The sequence below is a fragment of the Arachis hypogaea genome, chromosome 19, assembly GCF_003086295.3.
Source record: "Arachis hypogaea cultivar Tifrunner chromosome 19, arahy.Tifrunner.gnm2.J5K5, whole genome shotgun sequence".
NCBI classification, from domain to species: Eukaryota; Viridiplantae; Streptophyta; class Magnoliopsida; order Fabales; family Fabaceae; genus Arachis; species Arachis hypogaea.
The window spans coordinates 3,328,580-3,356,428 of record NC_092054.1 but is presented as its reverse complement, the minus strand read 5'-3'; the positions used below and the strand labels follow the sequence as shown (position 1 = coordinate 3,356,428).

Sequence of the window (27,849 nt, the reverse complement as noted above, 5' to 3'; positions counted from 1 at the left end):
GTAAAAAACTATAGCATCATAATTTTCAATAAAAACTATAGCGAAATTCATATAAAATGAACTGAAATAACCATGATTAATCCATTTCCTAAAAAAAAAAAAACTACATCTAAGGTTCAATAAACCAAAATTTATTACATTATCCTTAGCTTACAGTTAAATTCTAGCATAAGTATACTATTAATCTTATTAATAGAATAGCCTTAAATTATAGAATATTTATATTGGTAGTTTGGTACTGAAATCTCATTTATAGAAATGAAAACCCCCAATTAAAAGTGAGCAATACACAAATTCTATATGAAAAAACATTATAAGTCTAGATTGGTGAATAGATTTTTATTCTCCGACTTGTTTTTTTTAAAAAGAAAACATTCTCAAAAATTTTATTTTTTGAGTCAAATAGCTTTTTAACAGTTTTTTGGTGGTTAGTGTTTATCAACATTGAACTCTCTAGTCTCCAGTTTGATTAGTGGGTTGAAAACAAAATCCAATTAAAAAGAAAAATTGGTTTTATTTTATTTCTGGACTTTACTTTAGTGGACTTCTTACCATAGACCAAAAAATTAATTACTGAATTTTAAGCATAACCCAACCCACAAAGGATAGCCCAATTCAGACATGAGACACCATCATCAATTTTTCAAATTTTTTAAATGTTATATACGTTATTTTGCTAACCAAAAAAAAAAAAAGAAGAAGAAAAAAGAGCATGTTATTGCAATATTGCCTATTCATCAAATATAATTTAAAAAAAAAAAACCTTTAGTTACATAGTATTGTATGAGGTAGGATATTCTCAAGTTAAATTCAATTCTTAAATTATTAAATAACTTTGTATTTAATATTTTTTTAATAAAACTATTATTTGGATTAAAATTAATTATTATATATAATAATTATAAAATTCCAAATTGATTAAATATTTTATATGTTACCGATCATAATTATAATTATTAAATATTTTGCACAGTTATTTAATAAAAATATATTTTTTAATATTTTAAAAATTAATTACTTTTACAATATAATAAGTAAATAATTAATTTTGTTTAGTTGAAGAAAGAAGGTATTGTTAAGTGTTAACACCATTTCCAGCATCCCTTACTAGCAGTGGTATAGTCGTAAATACTTCCTTAACTGCAAAGCACAACACTTCTCTTCTTTCTTCCTCCCTCAATCGATCGTATCTACATTTTTACACTCTGCTCTTTCCCCAACCCAACGCCAAAAACCTTCTCTCTCTTTCTCTCGGAGCTCGATCTCGTTCTCTACCTCTTCAGGAACTCCGATTCTGATCTTCGGAGAGTGTTCTACGTCGATTCCACCTTCTTCCTACAATCTCCACAACCAAAATGGTGAGCTTCTTCTTCCTCTTCGATCCGTTTCCTCGTACTAACGCTTCTTAGATCTGGAACCAACACTCGCTTCCATTTTGATTTCCTTATTCCTGTTACGCGTCTCTGATTTTGAGATTTTCAATCGTTTCTGTTGTCTATCTATGTATGTATATGTGAACCTGAAAAATGTGACGCTCCTGGTTTTGCTTTGTTTTTTCACTGTTAGTTCGTCTGTTTTAGCTCCGAATTGGATCTAATATTGAATTGTGAACTGACTTGTTTTTTTGCTTGTTTGTTGTTCTGCTTGCGTTCGCAGCCTCTCAGACTCGAAATCAAGGTACGATTTGTTCTTTTGTGTTTTGGATTATGAGGTTTGTTTATGTTTGGTTGCTTAGAAAGTTTTCTAGTTTAGCTGTGCCGTGAGGTTTTCAGTGAATTAGGTTTCTAAGCAACCAGGCATAGTGCGGATGTTTAGCTTATGTTAATGCTTGAACTCACCTTTTGCCATAATATTTGATCAGCGAAAGCTTGCTCAAAGATCTGAGAGAGTGAAGTCTGTGGATCTACATCCTACAGAGCCATGGTAATTAGGCCTTCTCATCTACTAAATGATTGTTTTATGATATGATGCTGAAGTTAAAACAGGGCCTCTAATTTAATGCTTATCATATATGTAACTACTAACTTATTCGGTATTTCTCTAGTGTGGCATCTATGAGGATAGCTTGTGAACGTTTCTCTTATGAGTGCTGCTGTTTATTAACTGTGGAAAATGCTGATATTATTTTAAACCGAAACCCTGTTGATATTATATTATTACTGTGGAACGTGGAGAGTAGATAGATCGGTTTATACGTACTTTACGTTTTACTGAATCTCGTGATGTTGCCATCAATAATGCAGGATTTTGGCAAGTTTATACAGTGGCACTGTCTGCATATGGAACTACCAATCTCAGGTATGGCAGCTTTTATTTTATTTTATTTTTTTATAGTTAAGATATTTTGTTAGTGAATTCCTATGTCTTGGAACTTGAGTCAGAAACAGGTCTTTGTTGATTTATCTTTAAACAAGTGACATTTTGCATGGTGCCTATGTATAACGAGCAGCTAGTTCAGGAATGAAGCGTGTTTATTATTGCTTTCTTCATATTCCAAGCAGCCTCTTATTCTTTTTCTTCTAGTGAAATTTGAAAATTACAATAGTATGTGGCTATGCTACTAGATGACATTGTTCAAAGATGTTTGTGCTTTAAATATCTTAATTTGCAAAAGATGTACTTTTGCTTTCATTAAAAATCAGTCCTGGTAAACTTCGTATGTAAGGAATAACTTCGAGTGTTTTTGCATGCATCAGTTGATTGAGTTCCAATGAATCCATTAGAATAGTCAAACTGATAATTATGGCCTACAAACAAATTTGTAGTTACTATCTTATTGTATTATTCTTCTCTGTGTTAATGATACTCTTCTTTATCAAAATTCAAAAGAAAATATTGTAGAAACTGTATATAGTCTGCCTCAGCCCTCATGCCATTTCCAAAGAAACAAAAAGTGAATATTACGACTCTTCTATTGATGTTTATGTTGAAAAATGGTTAGAACTTACTACACCATTTTGTACCTAGAAAAAGAATGAAATATAAGTTGTGTGAAATATATATACCCCGTTATATGGATTAATAAATACCAAAGAGCCTTTACACACTTGACACCAAGTATACCTCTTTGATCCTGAGATTGAATCCCAACCAGCTGAACTTGACTGCGCTCTATCCTATGATTGCCTTCACCACACGAGCTCATGACCTCCTTCTCAATCAAAACGGAAAAACTGATATCAATACAATTTGTTTTACTAACATGTTATTTGGATGCTGCAACTGACAAATAACCTGTCAAAATGTCGAAGAAAGGCTAGTTATCCACTTCTTTTTGACAGAAATGTCAAAATCCATCCTTTGCAATATTTTAATGTGATACCACTGTTAATAGAGATGTTGGAGACACATTTTCTCATAGGAGACCTGTATTCAAGCAGGTCTATATTACAAAGTGTAGGAAAGATGGGTCTTGGACATTATATTAGATGCTTGGGTCCCAGTTGTATCATATACTGAATGAAACAAAACTGTGATTCAAGTCTGTTAAGAGGTCAGAGGCAGTTGGATGGCTACAGGAAATTGGCAATAAATAAGGGATGTAGAATTGGAGAAAGTTGGTTAGAGATTTGTACAGATAATCCATAATTGAGGGAGAGATTGGAAGGAACTGTTGAAATTTCAAGTGGAGCTCCAAGCCACATTGTTCCGGATCAGGAGTTTACCAATGGGAATGAATACATGATTACTTTATTTCATCTGTTTCCTTAAATGCTTGAATTAGTGCCATCGTTTTTGTACTTGAGATGAATTTTACTGTTGTACATAGTTTAGCACATACTGCATATTGTATTTGCTAGTTCTACTTTATTAGGTAGCATGCATATGTTTTATTTATTTATTCTTTTTTTCTTTTCCATTGCATTGTGGTTTCTTCGTGTCATTTCAAAGGTTTCTGATGCATTCTGTGTAGTTTTATGTGTTCTGACTGCCTTTAAATGTCCTGTTCCTTTATTTAAATCCTTCACATGCCTTTGTTTGTGCAATTAACTTTAATTTCCTGGGTTCTATTTCAGACCATGGCTAAGTCTTTTGAGGTAGCTGAATTACCAGGTACATGAACTTTGGTCTGTCTGTATTGTTGTTTACGTATCAGCCACTTCATGCATTTTGTTTGTAAGCCATTTTCTTCTTTAAATCTTTCATGGCTCTCATATACTGCATCATTTTGCAGTTAGGTCGGCCAAGTTTATTGCACGTAAACAGTGGGTTGTTGCCGGAGCAGATGATATGCATATTCGTGTATATAATTACAACACAATGGATAAGGTTAAAATATTTGAGGCACACACAGATTACATTAGGTGTGTGGCAGTACATCCTAACCTTCCTTATGTGCTTTCATCATCTGATGATATGCTCATAAAGCTTTGGGATTGGGACAAGGGCTGGGTTTGTACCCAGGTATTTGAGGGGCATTCTCATTATGTCATGCAAGTGACATTTAACCCTAAAGATACCAACACCTTCGCAAGTGCCTCTCTTGATCGCACCATAAAGGTATATATGTGTTCTTTATGAGTTGTTTCCTGTATAATTTTGTTTATTTCCAACATAGGGCATTAATGCCGTAATCTTCCTTGCAGATTTGGAATCTTGGCTCTCCAGACCCTAATTTTACATTGGATGCTCATCAGAAAGGAGTGAATTGTGTTGATTACTTTACAGGTGGTGACAAACCTTACCTAATAACTGGATCTGATGATCACACTGCAAAGGTTTGCTTTCTGTTTTTCATTCTCTTTACACTTTGCTAAGATTTGTTTGCCTTTTATGTATATATCGATTGGAATTATTACATGGATAAAACCTATGAAACAGGTATGGGATTATCAGACTAAAAGTTGTGTCCAGACTTTGGAGGGTCACACACACAATGTATCTGCTGTATGCTTTCATCCTGAGCTCCCTATAATTATTACTGGTTCTGAGGATGGTACAGTACGAATATGGCATTCCACAACGTATAGGTAATTGGAGATTCATAGAATACTAAGTTCGAAGCTTATCTTCAATTTGGTTAGTTCCTTATGCCCTTTCGGCCAATTGTCATCAATGGCTTGTGGAACTTTAATAATTTCACTAACCTTGACTTTTGATCTTAGGCAATGAGGGCTTATAACACTTTTTTCTCCCCTAGAAAGAATGATATTTTTTCTCATGTTTCTTCTTAACCTTTCCTCTCATGCTGTTTTTGTTAAAAGATTATACTCTGTAGAGAGTTCTTTTTCATGACAATGATGCCTGGATTTGAGATTCACCAGAGTGGAATGGATTTCATCTGATTCTTCTAATTGTATTAACTATTTTCCCATCAATTAAGCTTTCCTTTCTAGACTTGAAGATTTACTAAAACTAGTTTGAAGTATGGTTGCGATAATGAATATATGTGGCCATTTAACAATTTTTATGGTGGTTTAATCTGCTTTCAGACTTGAGAATACATTGAACTATGGTCTTGAAAGAGTTTGGGCTATTGGATACCTCAAGGGTTCACGTCGGTGAGTTCTTTTTTTTTTTAAATTAGATATAGTTTCTCCAAGTCTTATAGAGGCTCATTGCTTATATCCCCTTGAATAATGTTAAGTAGGACAATATTGTCATCTCTTGCCTCAATAATGAATCAAGTCTTCACATTTGAGTAAATACTGATAAGAAAACTGTTTTTTCTCCTTATGCATCATCGTATTCTTTAATTTCGTCAGAATTGCCTTCAAGAGAGATTTACATGTAAATGATTTAAACACAGATATGTTCTATGGAAAGGTACTATATTGTCATTTGATCCATGCGGCCAACCCTACCAAATGGAACACGGCTTCTTTGTTGTTATTGAAGCTTTTGAGTGTCTTGCTTTGCTTGTTCTTTGTTTTATAAATTTCCAGTACATCTTTGTCTGCAGGGTTGTGATTGGATACGATGAAGGTACTATTATGGTCAAACTTGGTCGAGAAGAACCAGTGGCCAGCATGGATAACAGCGGGAAGATTATTTGGGCTAAGCATAATGAAATTCAGACTGTCAATATAAGAAGTGTAGGAGCAGACACACAGGTATTTGCTGAATTTTGCCCACTTGGGCTTTTGGCTCTACAGTTAGCAAGCAGGCAGTGAAAATCTGGCTGTCCTTATTAACTTTTTACCAAGAGAATTCTGTCTTTCTTTGTTGACACATACTGGTGCTATGTATTTTAGATTGCTGATGGGGAAAGGTTACCTTTGGCTGTTAAGGAGCTGGGGACATGTGATCTCTACCCACAAGTGAGTTAACACACTTCCTATTATGGTGTTTCATTCTTGTATTATTCTCTAATTTAGATTGTTTATAGTCTCACTTGCAACCTTGGATGCATTTTAGGAAAATAGGTATATTTTATATTATGATTTTTTTTTAAATAATCTTTGTTCGTTTGTGTTTGTTTTTGTTTTACTAATTTGTTTCCCAACAATATTGGTTAAGGAAAAAATAATGGAAAGTATGTTAAACTTAAAATCTTATCTCTCTCTCTCTTTTTTTTTTTGATTCCTTAATTAGTGCCCTAAAGTTTCTGGTTTGCAAAGTAGGAAAAAAAAACAACTTACTGTTGTTAGGAAATCAGATGTTTTGGAATGTCTTCATCCTGATCTTGCTTCGTTATTGCTCTGGTGATACCTTATATTCATATATTTCTCTTGATCCCTGGCTGAACTTTGTTTCAGTATTTGTATGCAAAAAGTTTGTTATTTCTCCGTTGGGTTAGTGTTGTCATGATCTCCCTAGCTTTTCTTCCCTGGATATGCTGTATCTCTTCCCAGTATAGATGAATATTTATATGTTGTGTTATGCTAGTTTTTGAAGTAAAAAACATTGGCAACTAGTTAGTAGGTCGTTCAGAAGTGGGAACTGTAACTAGAATTTTGTTTTCAATTATTACAACTTGTATGTTTCTTCATGCATATTAGCACCTGGTGATTGACTAGTGGTCTGATTATGTTTGGTATTCAGAGCTTGAAACACAATCCAAATGGTCGGTTTGTTGTTGTTTGTGGAGATGGTGAGTATATTATATACACTGCTTTGGCATGGAGAAATAGATCGTTTGGCTCGGCATTGGAATTCGTCTGGTCTTCGGATGGGGAGTATGCTGTGAGAGAAAGTACATCAAAAATTAAGATTTTCAGCAAGAATTTCCAGGTTTCTAATTCATTTTGAACTTTTATATTCATTTGATACTCTTTCCATTGACAAAAGTGATGATGAAAACCTATATCCTACAATAATAAAATGAGGAACAGAGAAAATGATAATGACAACCGACACATTCATTGGGCTTGAACCTGGGAAACTGGTATTATATATCATATATGTAGTTTGGAAAGTATGAATGAAAAAATTTACTTTTGCATGGATAATTACCAAATTTATTATTTTTTATTTATGGGTTAAGTTAAAGACAAATTAATATTAAAATCTAATTATTTATAAGTTAAGAAATTTTTTTTTTTGGGGTAAAATTTAATTTAAGCATTATAAAACAACATTGTTTCCATCCGAAATATATTTTAATAAATCTAAAATTATCTACCTATGGAAATTTACCTCAATAAAATCCTTGTTTGACAAGGAGCTAAGTGCTTGCAATGCTTTGACGTGGGCACTATATTTTGAAGTGAAATAATTATTCTCCAGGGGAATTTGATTGTAGTGAGAATTATGTTTTCTTTCAGGAAAAGAAGAGTATCCGGCCAACATTTTCGGCTGAACGAATATTTGGTGGCACTGTACTGGCAATGTGCTCAAATGATTTCATTTGCTTTTATGATTGGGCTGAATGCAGGTTGATTCGTCGGATTGATGTTAATGTGAAAGTAAGTGCTTTCATGAGGTGATGTGTAGTTTTCTGTTTATTGCTATCTAAGTCGTCGCTAATCTTTTAAAATATTTTTTGTGCCAGAACCTCTATTGGGCTGATAGTGGTGATCTAGTGGTGATTGCAAGTGACACATCATTCTACATCTTGAAGTACAACGTGAGGGTTCTAATTAACTTTATCCTTTTATCTACAGTTGATTTTATCTGAACACACAAAAAAAGGGGGGAAATTTTATTGGGTTGCAATTTGCTAGTGAGACAGAATAAAAATGTTAACTTCCACTTTTGCAGCGTGATGTTGTTGCATCATATCTTGACAGTAAAACGGCCGTTGATGAGCAAGGTGTTGAAGATGCCTTTGAGCTCCTCCATGAAATGAATGAGCGTGTGAGAACAGGGATCTGGGTTGGGGATTGTTTTATCTACAACAATTCTTCTTGGAGGCTTAACTATTGTGTTGGTGGAGAGGTATTGCCAATTTCTCCTATTTGATTCAATTTGAAAAAACTTCTAATTCTCATGTTTATTGAACTCCTTGTTATCACCTCTACGTCTTGATAAGTTTATTCGTTGCGGAGAAAAGGATTTATTTTACTACTTGGCTCTGTTAAGGCTTCTTGATAAATACCATTATGAATTTAGGTGACTACAATGTCTCATTTGGACCGTCCTATGTACTTGTTGGGATATCTTGCCAGCCAAAGTAAGGTTTACTTGATAGACAAAGAGTTCAAGTAAGTGCAGTGTTTGTATCATTTGATATCACATATTACGCTAATAATGTAGTGCAGTGCTTGATTATATTTCTGTTCTTAATGGTTTCAGTGTAATGGGATACACGCTACTGTTGAGCTTGATTGAGTACAAGACTCTTGTGATGCGTGGTGACTTGGATAGGGCCAATGAAGTTCTACCATCCATTCCTAAAGAGCATCACAACAGGTACTAGCTCATTAATAGCACATCACTTCTTGCCCACTTTGTTATGGTATTCTTAACACTGAATTATTGTTATTGTTATTGCTTGATGTTCTTTCATGATACAAGTGTATAGTCTCATATTTTGCGGTTTTACCCCTCTTCTTAATATAGAGGGAGTATTGTTCTACTTTCTAAATTAGGAGTTCAGTTCTAAAGCTTGGTTCTAAGATGTCATATATGGTCCTAGTTAAAATTATACACTTGTTTTTATGGTAGTGTGGCTCGATTCCTGGAATCACGAGGCATGATAGAGGATGCTCTTGAAGTAGCTACTGACCCTGACTATAGGTTCGATCTAGCCATGCAGCTTGGGAGATTAGAGGTTGCAAAGGTAAGTTAAAAAATTTTCATGTGCCTGAAAAAGGAGATAGCCTTTGACTTATAAAAGTTTTATAATGTAACTTACTGATTACTTTCTTGTTTCACTTTAAATTATGAGAACTACTCATCCTTTTTTCTCCTCTCCGATCAGAGCATTGCCACGGAAGTGCACAGTGAGTCTAAATGGAAGCAGTTGGGAGAATTAGCCATGTCTACTGGAAAGGTGTTTTTCTTTATAGATGCTGATCATAGTAGGATTTTAAATATTTATTGTTATTGTCACTGTCAGTAATGATCTAGGGGCTTTGATGTTGATCATTCTTCGTCACCCTTCTGTTCCATTACATCTCACTATGTTATCCATTTCCATTACATCTCACTATGTCATCCATTCTTGCAGTTAGAAATGGCTGAGGAGTGTCTAAAGCATGCAATGGATTTGAGTGGATTATTGCTGCTATATTCTTCTTTAGGAGATGCTGAAGGAATTTCAAAACTTGCATCTCTTGCTAAAGAGCAAGGGAAGAACAATGTTGCATTCCTTTGCTTATTTACACTGGGTAAACTTGAAGATTGCCTTCAACTGTTGATAGAAAGGTAATATTCTACACTACTCTTATTCATTGTTTATTAGAGTGGATTGATGATCAAAGTTATGCTTTTTGCAGCAACCGGATTCCTGAGGCTGCTTTAATGGCTCGATCTTATCTCCCAAGCAAGGTGTCAGAGATAGTGGCAATTTGGCGAAAAGATCTGAACAAGGTAATTTCTTTTTCAGATATATCGTGTACTTTTATTTCTCAATAATGGAACTGTCATATTTATTACGTTGTTTATTTGTTAATATGAATAGGTTAGTCCAAAAGCTGCGGAATCATTGGCTGATCCTGAAGAGTATCCTAATTTGTTTGACGATTGGCAAGTTGCACTTGCTGTTGAATCCAAAGCAGCAGAAACAAGGTCAGAGTGGGAAATATATACTTTCCTGCAGCTTTGATAGTTATATCGTGTGTTAAATATCCCAACGAATCTCTTTCCCTGAACTACTTTTATTATTCTTTTTCAGGGGCGTTTATCCTCCTGCAGAGGAGTACATCAACCATGCTGATAAATCACACATCCCTCTTGTTGAAGCTTTCAGAAACATGCAGATCGAAGAAGAGGAACAGCCTCTAGAGAATGGGGAATCCTACCATGAGGTAGGTTTATCATAATCCTCTCAATTTTATTTTGCTTCTACGGGATTAAAATAGGTTGACGTTATTCTATGTGCTTATGTTGCAGTTGGCCGAACAAAACGAAGAGGAATATACAGAGGAACAAAATGCAGAGGAAGGAAGCCAAGAGGAAGTTGTAGTGGATGCAGATTCTACCGATGGTGCAGTCCTCGTTAATGGTACCGAGGCTAAGGAAGAGTATGAAACCCCATCAACATAATTCAAATTGTTTGGGGCGGTATGAAAATCGAAATTTTGTCTTTCTGGTGATGAATCGTTTCTGTAGTTGCCATTTCTAACTCCCATTTTGACAACTAGCTGTTTTTACTGTTATGTTGCCATGCCACCTAGTCCTTCCGATTCTGGTTCTATTTTTTAGTGTATCATATACTTCATTACAATTAGGCTGTATATTTGGGAAATTAGAGAGGAAATTAAATATTACTTCCATTGTCGGTAGCGGGAACATTGTTGTCTTAAAATCTCACAACTCATGACGCATTTCTTCATAATTTTGTACGGCGATTTGGCTTGGGATTTTTGTAATATTTATTGCTCGAGTAATCATTTGGGGTATATTTTCACTTTTGTTCTCCTTTTCAATCGAAGATCAGATTTCTTGATGTAGCCACCAACATTTAATTCTTATCCTTATTTTTAAGAACTAATTCGATTTGATATGACAAAGTTTCTTAAAGGGGATAGAGCTTATGAATGAGGAGTATAATAAATTTTTGGATGTTGATGTTTCAAACAAAATATCAGTAGATCTGACCACTTACTTCATCCGGTAATCTCGTAATTTTATTCGGGCTTTACCGAAGATCTTCTGGTTGTATAACATTTACAGAAGAAAATCCTAATTTTTCTACGACGGAATTGTTGAACCTGTCAACCTGTAATTTTCCTTTTACGTAATGGGCACCTGAAGTAAACATTGAATGAAAAAGCTAGTTAGAATTAATACATAGTAGAGTATAATCTAGGTTTGAATTAAAAGGTGAAACTGAAGAGTATACTCACCTTTAAATCATAGTGCACAGTTAAACTTGATGTACTTTATTTTATTGATTTGGATGTGAATGTCCACCATTTCAGTTTATAACTATTATTTTTTTTCATTGGTGTTATATGATCAAGTCATTTTGTAGTCAAATTTACCAAGTTGATTCAATAGAATTTAAGGATTGATAACCAGAAATTTTAGTTGAGGAAAGAGAAGAAGAAGAAGCATAAGGAAAAAAAAAATTATTTGAACTTAGTTACAAAAACTGAATATTTACCTAGCAATTATTTTTGTCACTGGAACGACCGAAGGAGTATGCTTCTTCATACCCAATAAAATCAAATCCTGAAACCAAGCCTTGAACCCGACCCGGAAGGCCCAATTCAGACACATGAATTTCATCATCGTTTTATAATAATAATGCTTCTATCCCTATTCTCTCGTGTCCGTCCCTGTTCTTTGTATTTTCTGTAAAATGAAGATGGAGGTTCAGATAAACCTAGACACATGAACACTCAACCCCACTAATCAGTATTACCATTGCACCCCAACTTTCAAATCTTCTCCTTTATTTTCACTCATTTCTCAGATATAGAGGTACATATCTCTTGTTATCTCTACCCTTTCTCTTTTAATTTTTTTCCCTCAACTTATTTTGGTTTCTAGATTTCGAAGCTTCTTATTTTGTGGAAATAGTTGTTCAAAGTCTGATTTTTGGGTTTCATATTTCTTATTTATTTTGTTTAATTTGTGTTCATCACTACCAAGAACCAAGCAGCGATGTCATTATAACAATGTTGCATTCATTCCCTCTTTCTTTTTTCTTCGTTTAATCTTATCCTGTTGCATTTTTTATTTTGTCCTTAATTTTTTAATAGTTGATCTTTAATTTGAATTGATTGTTCCTGTTGTAATTGTAATAGTGGTGTTGTTGTTGAACCAGTTTGCCAACCATGATTCAAAATGGTTGCATTTTATTAATTGAGTCCAATTAAACTTATGGTTTGATTTAGCTAAAAAATTGTGTAATTTTTTTAAATAAAATTTTATTCTGTATCGGTAGTTTCATATGTTTACTAAAATCTTCATCTAAGTGATAGTAGAACCAATTGTTGTCAGCTAAGATGTACAAACAAAGCACAATACTCTAGGCTCTGGTGTTTACTAGCTTACTCTATGAATTCAGTTTGATAGTTTGATGATACTTCAATGCTAATGTTTTACATGTTCTGATGTTATTGTTGTTGTTGAGTCAGTTGGCCAACCATGATTCGAAATGGTTGTGTTGCATCCCCACAAGTGTGTGTTCCTTTGAATTCGAGGCCGTGGAAAGGTGTCATGCCTTGTGGCTCTTTCTTATGCTGTACTTCTCAGTTTCCTGCCAAGATTGCTGTTTCCAACATTCAGAGCTCTTCCTCTTTTGGACATAGTTTTGAGTGTAAATCCTCGTTGCAAAGAGGTACTTTCCATGCTTTAGTTATTTGTAGACATGTTCAATTTTTCATGAATAGAAGAAAATAATTGCGGTTTAAGTTTCCAAGATTATTACTTCTGGCACCGTAGTTTGATTTTCCCCTTCTTTGTAATAGGGAAAATGTTGCATTGTTTTTAAAAATAATCTACACATATTTTTTACTTAATCTGGTGGTAGGAGAAAAAAAAAATAGCTTCAATGTCCTTGGTGTAATTTATCATAAATTGGATAGTTTGAGTGATATCTTCTCGAGGATATGAATATGCTACATTGGATTGGAATTATGAGGATTGGGATTCAATTCACTGATTGAACATTAATGTTATATAGCTGCATGTTTTGATTGTGTATATGAGAACATTGATGAGAGATACAAGTCTAGAACTAACTATTGTTGGTGACAGATTCAATCAATAATAGTCCTGCATATATGATTACCAACAGTTAGTATATAACTGAAACTATCATCTCTAGGATGTATTCTCTATTCGATACAAGAGTTAAATTTGTTGTATAGATCCATTGCCATACTGTGTCTAATTGTTGCACAATAAGTACAATGATGATCTTATTTTCTAATTAGTAATGCTACTCGTCAACATGCTACATGTAGCACATTCTGAGTGGTTGAAAATTTTAAAGTATTCCAATCATAGTTTTTCAGTTAATTCTGGAATTAGTTTCTGGCTGAGAAGTATTTTCCTTTTGTAATTGTTTATTTCTCTGACAGGAATGACATTCTCGAACATGTCTGTTGCATCGAGCCTACTCTCAAGTAGGGGTCATAATCCTCTATTTCGCACAATCCCTGTGTTACCGAAACGATGCAGGTCTACTACAACCGTTCAAGCATCAAAGGACGTCCCAACTAGTTGGCGTTATCCACAAATGACCAAGAAACCAAGATGGTGGTGGAGAACATTAGCGTGCCTCCCTTACCTCATGCCTCTCCACGAGACATGGATGTACGCTGAGACAGCATACAATCTTAACCCCTTTTTGGAATACTTTGAGTTCTTGACATACCCTTTTCTGGAGGCTATTGGCATGCTGCCTAGCTGGTTTCTCATGGCATACTTCTTCGTCGCCTACCTTGGAATCGTGAGGAGAAAAGAATGGCCTCACTTCTTCAGATTCCATGTTGTGATGGGAATGCTGTTGGAGATTGCATTGCAGGTTATAGGAACTGTGAGTCGCTGGATGCCGCTATCGGTTTACTGGGGTAAAATTGGAATGCATTTCTGGACCGGCGTATCATTTGCTTATCTCTTCACCGTCTTGGAGTCCATAAGGTGCGCCCTCGCCGGAATGTATGCCGATATCCCCTTTATATGCGATGCAGCATATATCCAAATACCATATGACTAAGGAGAGGGAAATGTAGGGAAAGTTTAGCTCTACAATTCCATTGTCATTTTGTATTGTATCAGAGTTTGTTTTGAGAAGAACTGAAGAACTAGCTATCCGAATGTTACTGTTTATTACTTTATTTAGAAAAGTATCTATTGCTTGTGATTTTCCTTTTGTGTATTATTTATTTGTTTTCTCTTGATTTTCATAAGCTATTGCAAAGGCAAACTACCTTCTCTTAAGGTTTGTTTAGTCTACATAGCTATTATATGGGTTTGTCTAATGAGTGCTCTAAAGAATACAAAAGTTCCAAGTTTTTTAAGTTTATGCATTTAAAATTCTCGGAAACATAAATAACTTATGCCATAGTTTGAGGAATGGATTCGTTCAATTTTTTTTCAAACCAAAAAAGAAAAAAAAAAGGTCTAGGGGATACACACTTTCTATTAGAGCATCTTTGTGGAGTTCTCTTGAATTGAGGAGCTGAAATCCAATTCTATACGCCAAACAGGGACTAAGAAATATAGAGATTTTTCAATGAAGGGTATAATACATTTTGATTATTTTTGGGTAAAATAATAAGTTTTGATTTTTCATGTTTGAAAACATAATTATAAAAAAGTGCTAGAGAAACTGGTCATTTTGGTCAATAAAAATATTATTTGTACACTAAAATTATTTATTAAAATTATTTATTAATGTATTTATATATAAATTTATATGTAATTTAATTTATTTTAATGTGAATTTATATTTTAACATGTATTTTATACTAATAGTTGATCTTATTAGCTGATTTTGGTCTATAAATGTTTTGTCAAATACTCTATTAAACATGTGTAACGTCTCTACAATGAAAGACATTGATTCTTCGTTTCTTCTAATACCATCCAAAAATGAATGAAAAAAGTAGAAAATTCTAACCTTTATTTATTTTTTTGGTAATTAACTCTAACCTTTATTATTTTCAAATATGGTGATTTATTTTGCCCTTAAAGGATTACATACTGTTATGTTACGTTGCCCGACTTATGTGAGTGAAGAAATGGGGGTGGTACTGCAAAGACATTCCGATGTCTAAGTCAGTAGTGTCAGTGTATTTATATTTTATAGTGATGATCCATTGTTGAAGTAGTTTCACCTTTTGGGGGTGGATAACCGTCCCTTTATCTTAGATAGTTGAGATATGGCTCCTGGAATGAAGTGGGTTGAGAGATTTTGGGTGCAGTTACCTATTTGAATAAGTGTTATCTGCCAGCTATCCTTCGAGCCCGACTTCTTTGGGAAGGAGCCCGTGTTGAATCCGACCTCTTCTGAAGAGGTTGGTAAGCGGTCGAAGGCCAATCTTTGAATTAGGCATTTCTGTGTATTTGCACTTGGGCCACAGTATTGGGTCAGGATATGAACATTATTAATTAAAAAAAATGACTTTAATAATATACAATAGATAATAAAGAGAAAACTACTAAAATGATATTCAAAAAATCACATGGCTGACAAAATAACCTAAATAATAACCTAAAAAATAATGACGACAATTGACAAATAAATTTCCAAAAAATTTAAAAACGCGACAAAAAGATCGATATAACGTACTTGTTTGGACATCATTATTTTGATAAAAAGGATCTTTTTCAATGAAAAAATATATTTTTTTATTATTTAATGTATTTGATAAATTTCTAGTAGTAAAAATAAAAGCATTAAAAAAATAAAAAATATCTTTTTTGAGAAGTTGCAATTTATATCTTTTTATATGAGATATCAAAACATAAAATTACTTTTACTTTTTCATATAATCTTTTAAAAAAAGATAACTCGAAAAAAAATATTTTCTTAAAAGATCACCCAAACAAGCCTATTAAATATATATTATAAAAAAACTTTTGAAATAAGATTCTATTGTAAAGGTTTGCAATCATTATTAAAAAAATAAGATTGTTTCATCTTTAAATTTGTTAATTTTATGTTAAGTAATTTTTTTAAAATTTTTTTTATTATAAATGACCATATTTTTCTAAAAATAAAAAAAATTAGAAATCAAATTTTACTTTATTATTTTGTGCACCTTCTAAATATTTATTTGGATATTTTCACAATAATTTAGTGCTTGTTTGGGTGCTATTATTTTGATAAAAAAAATTTAGTAAAAAAGATCTTTTTTATTTTTTAGTGTGTTTGGCAAATTTCTAGTAGTAAAAGTAAAAGTACTAGAAAAAGAAAAAAAAAAAAATTTTGAGAACCTACAATTTACATCTTTGTTTTAAAAGATCTTTTTTTTTTTAAAAAAATATTTTTTACATAATAAATAAACAATAGTATTTTGAGTTCTCATGTTCAAGCTTCGGTTTGTATAACTTTGTTGTTTTGCTGGCAATTCTTTTTAAGTGTATTTGTTGTTTTTTGCTAGGATCCATATGCGCCACGAAGATGGGAACACCCAATGAAGGTTCCTGTGAAGGTTCCTACTTGTCTTGCATCACATCTGAAAGTGATTAAAATCAAAGAATATTTTGAATCCAGAGATGATAGAGATTTTTTCACCTATGTTCTTCAACATGGACTTGTTTTGGAGTCACTTGATATTCAGGTGGATCGTGGGAGAGCTAAAGGATTTGCAGAAGAATTATCCCTTTTGCCAAGGAGTTCTAAGGCGTGCCAAATTAACTTTTGCTGGAATCAGGTACCATGTTTTCTTTACCATTTATGTGTACGTATCCTACTAACTGTACATACAAATAACACAATTCATCCGACATTAAGGTACCTTGCAGTGAATTCTCCTTTCAAAATATCTCTTTTTTTTTGTACCGTTTATATTGCTAAATTTTTCATATCTGAGACAAGTTCTATTGTAGTTTGAGTAGATTCCCCCAAGTGATAAATTTTCTGTTACAAAATTTTTATACTTAATAGTTTTGCTGCATAGCTCATAATTACTTCTATTGCTATTGTTTTGGAATATATGGTATGCATCAAAATTCCTGTACTTAATTATTTTGTTGAATATATATATATAGGAAAAGGAGGAGAAGGAGGCGTCACCACAAGAATCACAGCAATGGCAACATCTTCGAACACTACAAGAAAAAGCACTATTGGAACTGTTTAAAAAAAATAGAAATTTGTAACAAAATATTCTTAAGTACGGACCGAATTTTGAGACCGCCCAAATATTAAACATCTTAAGTAATATTATAGTTTGCGATTAAATTATGTGATTTAGATTAAACTCTTTTTTTTTAATGATTTTTTTAAATAACATTGTGGTTGAATTTGGAGACATTTTCTCATAATTTATGAGTAAAATTCTCAAATCTTTTTACTCTTATATTAAAATTGAGAGAACATGTATAATATGAGATAAAATTTGCCCTTGAATTATCTTTTTTATTATCCTAACAAAAAAAAATTATTATGAAAACTGTTTTTGTTAAAATTTTTATCTAGAACTGTTTATATTATGCTATTATTTTATTCTTGGAATCAAAGTAATATAATCAACGTTATTTAATGTTAAAATTTTACAACATATTTTGTTTATTCTTGAGTTGAAGTAGTTATATTTGTATCGAAACAATTTTTTTTATTAGTTTAAAAAACTACTAAAACTGCTGAAGATAATATAAATACGCAATTGAATGCATGATATTTTATCACAACGATGATAGATTTATTAGTCCAAAATAATTTACAATGTTTTCTCTATTTTAATTAAGATAGATATATAAAATATTTTTAATTTTTTAAATAAAAATACGTATAGTAATTTTTGTTATAAAAATTTTATAAAGTTAATTAAATCTAAAATTTAATTATTTTTAATATTAAAAATAATAAAATCAATGAGTAATAGTTTTATTTTTAAATTTTTAAAGTATAATAATTACTTATTAATAGTAATATATAGTTTGTGATTAAATTGAATATTTATATTAGAATTTATCTTTTTAAAGATCTTTTTAAATAACATTATTAGCTGAATTTAAAAATATTTTTTTACGATTTATGAGTAAATCTTGAAATGTAATTATTCTTATGGTAAAATTAAGGGTTAAGTACTTTTTTCGTCACTAAGATCGTCTGAGGCTAAAATTAAAATCGTCCCTGACCTTTTTTAATTATTAAAATCATCCTCAACGTTACAAAACGTTATAAAATCGTCCTTTTCTACTTTAATTTTAATTTTTTACCAAATTATCTTTAATAATTAATATAAATAATAAAAATAATACTAAAAAATAAAAACCAACCCTTTCCTCCCCCTCTATCCCTACTCCCGTATTTCTTCCTTTTCTTCTCTCCCCATCCCCTTCGTCGGATGAGACGTCTCTCCAGCATAAAACACATAGCACTCCTTTTCCAATACCTAGGTTGTTTCTTAACTTCCATTACCATGGTGCTTACAAGCACTAAGTAAAACAGTCCAAATAGGTTCATCAGGGGTAAATCAATCCAGCAACCCTTGCCAACCAAACCAGCATGACTACAGGCATAAATCAATCCAACAAATGTCACGTCATTCGGCTTAACACCAGTCGAAACCATGCTGTCATACAAAGCCAATGCTTCCTCATCTCTTCCATGCTGCGCACTGCCGACAATAATAGAAGTCCAAGAAACCACATCTTTCCTCCACATCCCAAAGAACACATCCTTGGCCGCATCAAGGTCGCTACACTTGACATACATATCTACAAGCTTTGAGGGATTGGGGTAGGGGGTGGACATGAAGAAGGGAATGGGGAGACAAGGAAGGGAAGAGATACAGGAGTAGGGGTGCAGGTGGAGGGGAGGGTTTGTTTTTAATTTTTAATATTATTTTATTATTTATATTAATTATTAAGAGTAATTTAGTAAATAAAATAAAATTAAAATAAAAAAAGACGATTTTATAACGTTTTGTAATATTAAAGATATTTTAATAACAAAAAAAGTCGGAAACGATTTTAATTCTGGTCTCAGATCTTAAAGACAAAAAAGTATTTAATCCTAAAATTAATTTGAGTAAGTATAATTAAACATTAAATGAAATTTATTTATTTTAGTCAAATCAAATAATTAATAGAATTGATTAGTTATAGTCAACATGATCAAACAGAATATTAAATAATTTGCTATTTATCTCAACCAAATAAATAAATAATTGATTAGAATATTTTTAAAAATTATTAATCAAAATATATAAGATGAAAAATAATATAAATTAAAATAAAATTAATTTATTTATTTTAATCAAATAAAATAATTAATATAATTAATTAATTATAATTAATATGATCAAAAGATATTAAATAATTTGATATTTATTTCAATCCAATAAAATAAATAATTAATTAATAAACATACTTAAATGAAGCAAATAAAATATATCAGTAAATATATTTAAGAATATGCCTTGTCATCTATGCTATTAATTAAAAAAATATGACTTTAAAAACTCCTAAAATGATATTCAAAAAGTCACGTTGCTAACAAAATGAACCCCAAAAAAATACTAACGACAATTAACAAATAAATTCTCAAAAAATTAAAAAATGTGACAAAAAGAAAGATATAATGTGTTTGTTTGGACGCCATTATATCTTTTTTTTTTTTTTTTTTACCAAAGATAGGACTCAAACCCGCAACTTCTTAATTGAGTATGGGGAGACTATGCCATTTGAGCTATTACTCATTGGCGGACGCCATTATCTTGATTAAAAAAAGATCTTTTTTAATGAAAAAATATATTTTTTATTTTTTAGTGTGTTTGACAAATTTTTAATGGTAAAAATAAAAATACTAAAAAAATAAAAAAAAATCTTTTTTAAGAAGTTGCAATTTAAATCTTTTTTTAAATCTTTTTTTTGAACAAAAAAAGGATGTTTTTCTTTAAAAATATCTTTTTATATGAAGTATCCAAACATAAAATTAATTTAACTTTTCACAAGATCTTTTAAAAAAAGATAATTCGAAAAAAGGTATTTTCTTAAAAATCACTCAAACAAGCCCATTAAATATATATTATAAAAAAAACTTTTGAAATAATATTCTGTTGTAAAGATTTGCAATCATTATTAAAAAAATAAGATCTTTTTATCTTTAAATTTGATAATTTTATATTAAATAAATTTTTTTATTATAAATGACCATATTTTTTTAAAAATAAAAAAATTAAAAATCAAATTTTACTCTATTTTTTTTTGCACTTTCTAAATTTTTATTTGGATATTATCGTAAAAATTCATATCAAATAGAAAAATAGTTGCTAAATTCAAAAAAATTTTATTACTCAAAAAATATAGTATTTGTTAATTATTCTAAATTTATGAATAATATCTTTTAAGAATCAATTCCTAAAAAATATAGTATTTGTTATCATATCTTTTATTACTCATAAATAATATCTTTTGGTACGGCCGTACGGATAGTTAACCCGAATATAAAATTATAAATAGATTGGAGGGAATGGAAAAGAGGGAAGTGCCGCACTGGGAGTAATAGAACACAGAAGCAAAGAAACCCTAATCGCCATGGACAGGATCAGCGACCTGCCGGATTGTATACTCTTACACATCCTCTCCTTCCTCCCTACCAAAACCGCCTTCTTCACCACCGTCCTCTCTCGCCGATGGACCCACCTCTGCCACGACCTCCAACACTTCGACTTCAACCAAATCCAATTTCATAACAGCAGCCATGCATGGCCAGAGTTCTATTCACGAAAGCGATTGTTCGCCATCGTTAATCGGATTCTCTCCCGCCACAAAGCGCTGCCAATTCGAACCTTTCGTCTCACCTGTGACCTAGCTCAATTCAATGAATACACTATTGTGGAGTGGTTCATTACAAAAGTTTTAGGGCCAAACCTCCAGGAATTGAACTTGAACATCCAACTCTCCATGGTCGGTCTCCCCGATTGCAAAGTCGTTATTCCCAACAGCGTTTTCAGCTGCGCTTCCCTCGTGACTCTCCGTTTAAGCGGCGGCAACATAACATTCCTTTCGCCTTCTTCTTCGTCGTGCGGTTATCACTTGCCATCACTCAAGACTCTGGAGATGCACAAGGTCGAGGCCTCTATTGATGACGTGGCAGAGCTTCTCTCTCACTGCACTGCTCTTGAGACTCTCATTCTTGACTTAAACCGTCAAGTCAGCGAGGTCGGATTGAGAATTCACTTTCCTCTTTCTTTGAAGAAATTGAACTTCCGATCAGATTTCGACCCTATTAGAATTTATGGACTCGAATGTAGGCAGCAGTTTCCTTCGATCTGTGTTTCCAACTTGCACAATGTGGAGGAAGCTACTATCAACGTTACTTCGCGAGACTTTGTGCTCAAGTTTCTTGTGGAGTTTCGCTGGTTAAGGAGTTTGGTCCTGGGTGACTTGGTGTTTACTTGTTTGCCCGAGGCTCCTCCGGATCTTATTCCGGAATTTACCTCATTACGTAGATTAGAGCTTGCTGTTAGGTATTTCGACACGAGATATATAATGAATATGCTTGAGAAGTGTCCCATGCTTAAAGTTCTTGTTATTGTTTTTATCACTGACTCTGTTAATAAGGTAATTTGAGTTCTCATGTTTAAGCTTCGGTTTGTATAACTTTGTTGTTTGCTGGCAATTCTTTTTTAAGTGTATTTGTTGTTTTTTGCTAGGATCCACATCTGTTACGAGTTTGGGAACACCCAGTGAAGGTTCCTACTTGTCTTGCATCGCATCTGCAAGTGATTAAAATCAAAGGATATCTTGAAACCAGATATGATAGAGATTTTTTCGCCTATGTTCTTCAACATGGACTTGTTTTGGAGTCACTTGATATTCAGGTGGATCGTGCGAGAGCTAAAGAATTATCCCTTTTGCCAAGGAGCTCTAAGGCGTGCCAAATTAACTTTTGCTGGAATCAGGTACCATATGTTTTCTTTACCATTATGTGTACGTATCCTACTAATTATAAATACAAGAGAAAAGGACAAATAGGTCTCTGACCTTTTGTCTCGCGCGGACATTTTTGTTCTTGACGAAAAATACTTTTAAGTCCTTGATCTTCACAAAATTTGGACAGATGAGTCTCTGACGGAGGCATTTGGACGGATCGGTCTCTGACGGAGGCATATGGACGGAGGGACTGATTCGTCCAAATTTTGTGAAGGTCAGGGACTTAAAAATATTTTTCAATGGTCAGGGACGAAAATGTCCACGAAACAAAAGGTCAGGCACCTATTTATCCTTTTCTCTAAATACAAATAACACAATTCATCCGACATTGAGGTACCTTGCAGTGAATTCTCCTTTCAAAATCACTCTTTTTTTTGTGCCGTTTATATTGCTAAATTTTTCATATCTGAGACAAGTTCTATTGTAGTTTGAGTAGATTCCCCCAAGTGATAAAGTTTCTGTTACAAAATTTTTATACTTAATAGTTTTACTGCATAGCTCATAAATACTTCTACTGCTATTGTTTTGGAATATATACTATGCATCAAAATTCCTGTACTTAATGATTTTGTTGAATGTATATATATATAGGAGAAGGAGGCGTCATCACGAGGACGACAGCAATGGCAACACCTTAGAACACTACAAGAAAAAGCACTATTGGAACTGTTACAAAAAAATCTGAATTTGTAACAAAATATTATTAAGTATGGAGGATCGAATTTTGAGACGGCCCAAATATTAAACATTCCGAGTAAAATTTTAGTTTGCGATTAAATTATGTGATTTACATTAAATTCTTTTTTTTAAAGATTTTTTTAAGTAATATTGTGGTTGAATTTGTAGACATTTTCTCATAATTTATGAGTAAAATTCTCAAATCTTTTTATTCTTATGTTAAGACTGAGATAATATGTATAATATACCTTGAGATAAAATTTATCTTTGAATTATCTTTTTTATTATCATAACAAAAAAAAAAACTATTATGAGAACTGTTTTTGTTAAAATTTTTATTTAGAACTGTTTTATATTATGCTATTATTTCATTCTTGGAATTAAAGTAATATGATGAATGTTGTTTAAGTTAAAATTTTACAATATATTTTGTTTACTCTTGAGTTGAAGTAGTTGTATTTGTACCGAAACAATTTTTCTTATTAGTTTAAGAATCTATTGAATGCATGATATCTTATCACAACAATGACAAACTTATTGCTCCAAAATAATTTATAATGTTTTCTCTATTTCAAGGTAGATAATAAAAATTTTTTTAAGAGAAAATAGGATAAAATTTATACTTACTATTTATGAATAAGTACCATTAAATATAATTACTCATGATTCCTACTAAAAGACGAAAAAGAAGATGCACAACAGTTTTTATTTCATCACTCAATCTCTCAAATTAAAAATAATATTAAGCACATAAGAAATATAATTTAAATATTGAGATAACTCAACATATAAAGAGTTATGATATATTAACTTGTATGGAATAAAAATGATAAAATTTATAATAAAAATTAAAAAAATTTAAATAAATAGAAACAAAATAAAAAAAAATAGAAGTGATAAACTACCATAACGAACAACAATATTTTATAAGTTATAAAAAATTCAAAGAGTAGAAATAATGCATTATAAAAAGAAAAAAGTATTACTGCATAGAAAAATAATTGGTAAAAATAATTTTTTTTAGCATATATGATTTTTTACCGTAAATAAGTGATGAAATACATAAATACGTAAAAAAAAAAAAGGAATGAATTATTTTTTTCAAAAATTAATAAAATATTCACTATAATATAATTGATAGTGGATATATAACTACTAGACAATAAATTATAAGGAACTATTAATAAAAATATTAGATTTGATATTAAAATAGAAAATATAAATAATGAATACAATTTGAAAATTTAAAACAAAAGTATTTAAGATTAAGAAAAAAAACGAAGAAAAAAAACTTTTAGTAAACAACTACTCAAATATTTAGGTGACAATAAATTGAATCAAATAATATATAATAAAATAATTAAATTAAATAATTAATATGATAAATTAATTATAATTGTTTGACTCAATAAAATATTAAACTAAGTTAAATAAATAAAAAATATCTTATAAATATGTCAAATAAAAACTATAATACCTTAAAAAATTATTAATTAAAATACATAAGACGAAATATGATTATAGTTAACGTGGTCAATCAAAATATTAAATAATTTAATATTTATCTCAATTAAATTCAATAAATAATTAATTATGACATCTTTAAAAAATATTCATCAAAATATATAATACAAAAAATTAATATAAATTAAAATAAAATTAATTTATTTACTTTAGTTAAATTAAATAATTAATAAAATTGATTAGTTATATTTAATGTATTCAAATAAAAAATAAAAGAGTCACCAAAAAAAAAATAATTTAATATTTATTTTAATTTTATTAATTAAATAATTATTAATTTATTTAAATAAATTAAATAAAAAATTATTTTTAAATATACTACGTTAACTTGCTATCGAAGAAATTTGATTTAAATAATAAAAAATATTATTCGTATATTAAAATCAGCTTATATATTTATATATAAATACATATATGGTTTAATATATTTTTAGCATGTATTTATATTTCAACATATATTTTATACTAGTAGCTAATTTTGGTGTACACGTAATATAGTCATTAAATAATATATTATAATTTGACTATGCTATATGCACACCAAAATCAACCACAAGTATAAAATAGATATTAAAATAAAAATCACTACAAGAATAAGGCCGATTAGCTACTACATAAATTGTCGTAAAATCGTCGCTAATATGACGCAAAATATGATTTGTGATGGATTAGCTACCGCCTAGCAACTAATGCTTTCCTCGCTAATTACAAGTCGCAGATTAGTGAGGCAAACGCAACAGTTGCTAATTCATCGGAAAGTTTTTTAGCGACCGAATAGATAGTCGCAAATCCATCACTTTTATAAAAGCTAATTTCATAGAAGAAATAGATTAAACGATAGTCGCTAATTAGCGACAAACTCTACTGTAGCAGACTCATCGCTAAATCCAAACTAACTTCGTAGACAAAATGAAATGCTTAGTTGACGTTAATTAGCGAGGAATTTTTCCGAACCTAACTCGTCGCAAGTTGGCCCTAATATGTTTGCAAATCCATCACATTTTGTAGTAAATCTATAGCTAATCTTTGAAAAGACTTTGATCAAATTTGTAGGAATTTTGTCGCTAAACCAAAGCTATTCTAAATGAGAAAGAAAAATTACGAAGTAGTCACTAATGAGCTAGAAAATAATATATAGTCAATTAATTATAATACTATCGCAAATGTCATTGCAAATTCCTTTTAAACTAGTAACAAATTGATAGGTATGTGGCAAATATTTCTCGCAATATCCTCTTTAATTTGTCACCATTATCGACGAGTTTAGAATACCAATTTTTTCGGTATACTAAAATAAACCTCAAATTATTTTTTTATTTGAGTCATTTAAGTAAAATATTACAACGCATACAAATATAATTAGTTCATCAAAATTATAAATGTTTAAAAAACTTCAAATCATGTTTAAAAAAATTAGATATTGAATCTTAACCTAATAATAACCAAGTCTTTGACTTGATCAAATGCCTATTCTATCTATTCAATAGCCCTAAAAAATATGACTTAATTAGTAAAATAATAAAGAAAAAACCTCAGTTACAATATCATGTAAAAGTAAGGGATAAGTACTTTTTTCATCCCCAAGATCTGGGGTCAAAATCAATTTCGTCCCTAATCTTTTTTTATTATTAAAATCATCCTCAACGTTACAAAACGTTATAAAATCGTCCTTTTCTACATCAAATTTATTTTTTTGACCAAATTACCCTTAACAAATAATAAAGATAATATTAAATAATAATAACAAAAAATAAAAACACCCCCACCCCCTACCTCTTCGAACTCCCCCTGTTCATGTTCCCTCCCCATCTCTTCCTCCTACTCCTCTTCGAATTCCCCATTTCTCAAACCCCAATTCTTCTTCTCAAGCTTAAAGCAAACACCCTCCCCCTTCATCCAATTCAGCAACAACAACAACAACCACAAAAACAAAAACAAACCCTCCAACTCTGTCCTTGCCACCGATATCTCTTCCCTGTTCTCTCTCTATTCCGTTTCTGCTACTCTCTTTGAATTTCTCCTTCCCCAAACCTCAATTCTTCTTCTCAACTTAAACAAAAAACCTTTCCCTTCAGCCAATTCAGCAACAACAACCACAAAATAAATTTTAAGGGTTAAGTACTTTAGATTTAGCAACAACAAATTCAGCATTTTCAGCCAATTCAACAACAACCATAAAATAAATCAACAGAAATTTTAGATTTAACAATTCAACAATCATCATTAGCTACAACTTCAGATCAAAATCAGCAATAATAGAAATTTTTTATGTTCTTCAAAAAGTAAAAAAAAAATAAAAAAAGGAAGAACGAAAAGAGGAAGGAAGTGACAAAAATAAAAAAAATTCCTCCTACTGCTGCTGGCGTTAGCACTGTCGCAGCTGTGGGTGATGGAGCTCGACGCTGACAAGAAGAGCTTTCTCTGCAGACCCAAACTTGATCCGGCCAACGGCTTGTGTGATCTTGCGTGTGGTTAAAGAGGATGCGGTTGCATGTGAAGATCCCGTAGACCTCGCAGTGGCAGAGATGTGGGAGTGCACGGTCTCTAGAAGGCAGAGGGCCAGGGCTCAAAGTTTCAATCTTGGTGCCGAAAGCGAGTCTGCGAAGGTGATGGATGGGAACGAAGCAAGAGAAGCATGTGCGGAGGGAGGAGTCGGAGGGAGCGAAGAAGCAGAGGAGAAGGGACCCACCGCCACCGTCTTCATAATCCACGGATCTGGCTCCGACACCGGTTGGCTCTTCCAGAAGATCTGCATCCTAGGCCATGGCCGCTCCGATAGTGAACGGGCTTGATCTTCTCTGCACCGCATGGAAGTGAAGACGAAGAAGATGAAGAAGAAGATGAAGGGTTGTTGTTGTGAATGAGAAAAAGAAAGAAGATATGAGAAGAAGAAGAAGATGAAAGGTGGGAACTAATGATGATGATGGGATGGGATGAGATTTGGGGTGGAGGGTCAAAGAGTAGGAGGAAGGGAAATTGGGGGTGGGTTTGGGGTGGGGGAAGAGACGAAGAGATGCTGGGTGTGGGTGGGGTGGGGTTTTATTTTTTTAATATTATTTTTATTAATAGTTATGGGTAATTTGGTCAAAAGAAATAGAAAATGACGATTTTATAACGTTTTGTAATGTTGGGGATGATTTTAATAAGAAAAAAAAAAGTCGGGGATGATTTTGATTTTGACCTCAAATTTTAGGGACGAAAAAAGTACTTATCCCTAAAAGTAAGTATTCACTCACTTATTTATAGATGTTTCAATCTCGTTGCACAAATGTAATCCTGCTTCCATAAAATTTATTATATATTATACATCTCAATTTCTCATTACACATTAAAAATTAAAATAAAAAAATAAACAACACCTAAGACTTGGTAGTTAATAAAATAAGATAAATGTATTAACCCGCATACTTACTTCTTCAAAACTATAGGTATCTACATCAGTATCTATGTTCACAAACATATATAGTTGATTGATTTGCTAATATACTGATGGGTAAGATAGAAATATTATTTTTTTTCATCATTCTTTCC

The 27,849-nt window shown here is 31.7% G+C and overlaps 3 protein-coding genes across 3 annotated transcripts; all 3 read left to right on the top strand.

The window, feature by feature from the left end:
• Nucleotides 1-1,058: 1,058 nt before the first annotated feature.
• On the top strand, nt 1,059-10,954 carry LOC112775234 (coatomer subunit beta'-2). Its single transcript, XM_025818728.3, has 24 exons — nt 1,059-1,358; nt 1,657-1,677; nt 1,862-1,923; nt 2,244-2,298; nt 4,017-4,053; nt 4,175-4,500; nt 4,587-4,718; nt 4,822-4,970; nt 5,433-5,501; nt 5,903-6,053; nt 6,195-6,260; nt 6,985-7,173; nt 7,707-7,847; nt 7,934-8,008; nt 8,143-8,319; nt 8,494-8,585; nt 8,677-8,793; nt 9,049-9,163; nt 9,305-9,376; nt 9,554-9,750; nt 9,822-9,915; nt 10,007-10,113; nt 10,220-10,352; nt 10,438-10,954. Exons 1-24 carry the CDS (start codon nt 1,356-1,358, stop codon nt 10,588-10,590), a joined length of 2,733 nt encoding a protein of 910 aa, XP_025674513.1. The 5' UTR covers nt 1,059-1,355; the 3' UTR covers nt 10,591-10,954.
• Nucleotides 10,955-11,761: 807 nt separating this feature from the next.
• On the top strand, nt 11,762-14,365 carry LOC112775236 (protein TIC 20, chloroplastic). Its single transcript, XM_025818730.3, has 3 exons — nt 11,762-11,973; nt 12,633-12,835; nt 13,581-14,365. The coding sequence occupies exons 2-3, from the start codon at nt 12,643-12,645 to the stop codon at nt 14,216-14,218; spliced, it is 831 nt and encodes a 276-aa protein (XP_025674515.1). The 5' UTR covers nt 11,762-11,973; nt 12,633-12,642; the 3' UTR covers nt 14,219-14,365.
• Nucleotides 14,366-20,715: 6,350 nt separating this feature from the next.
• LOC112776004 (FBD-associated F-box protein At4g10400-like) lies at nt 20,716-27,110 on the top strand. Its single transcript, XM_025819948.1, has 3 exons — nt 20,716-21,744; nt 21,837-22,085; nt 26,799-27,110. Exons 1-3 carry the CDS (start codon nt 20,716-20,718, stop codon nt 27,108-27,110), a joined length of 1,590 nt encoding a protein of 529 aa, XP_025675733.1.
• The last annotated feature ends 739 nt before the right edge of the window (nt 27,111-27,849 follow it).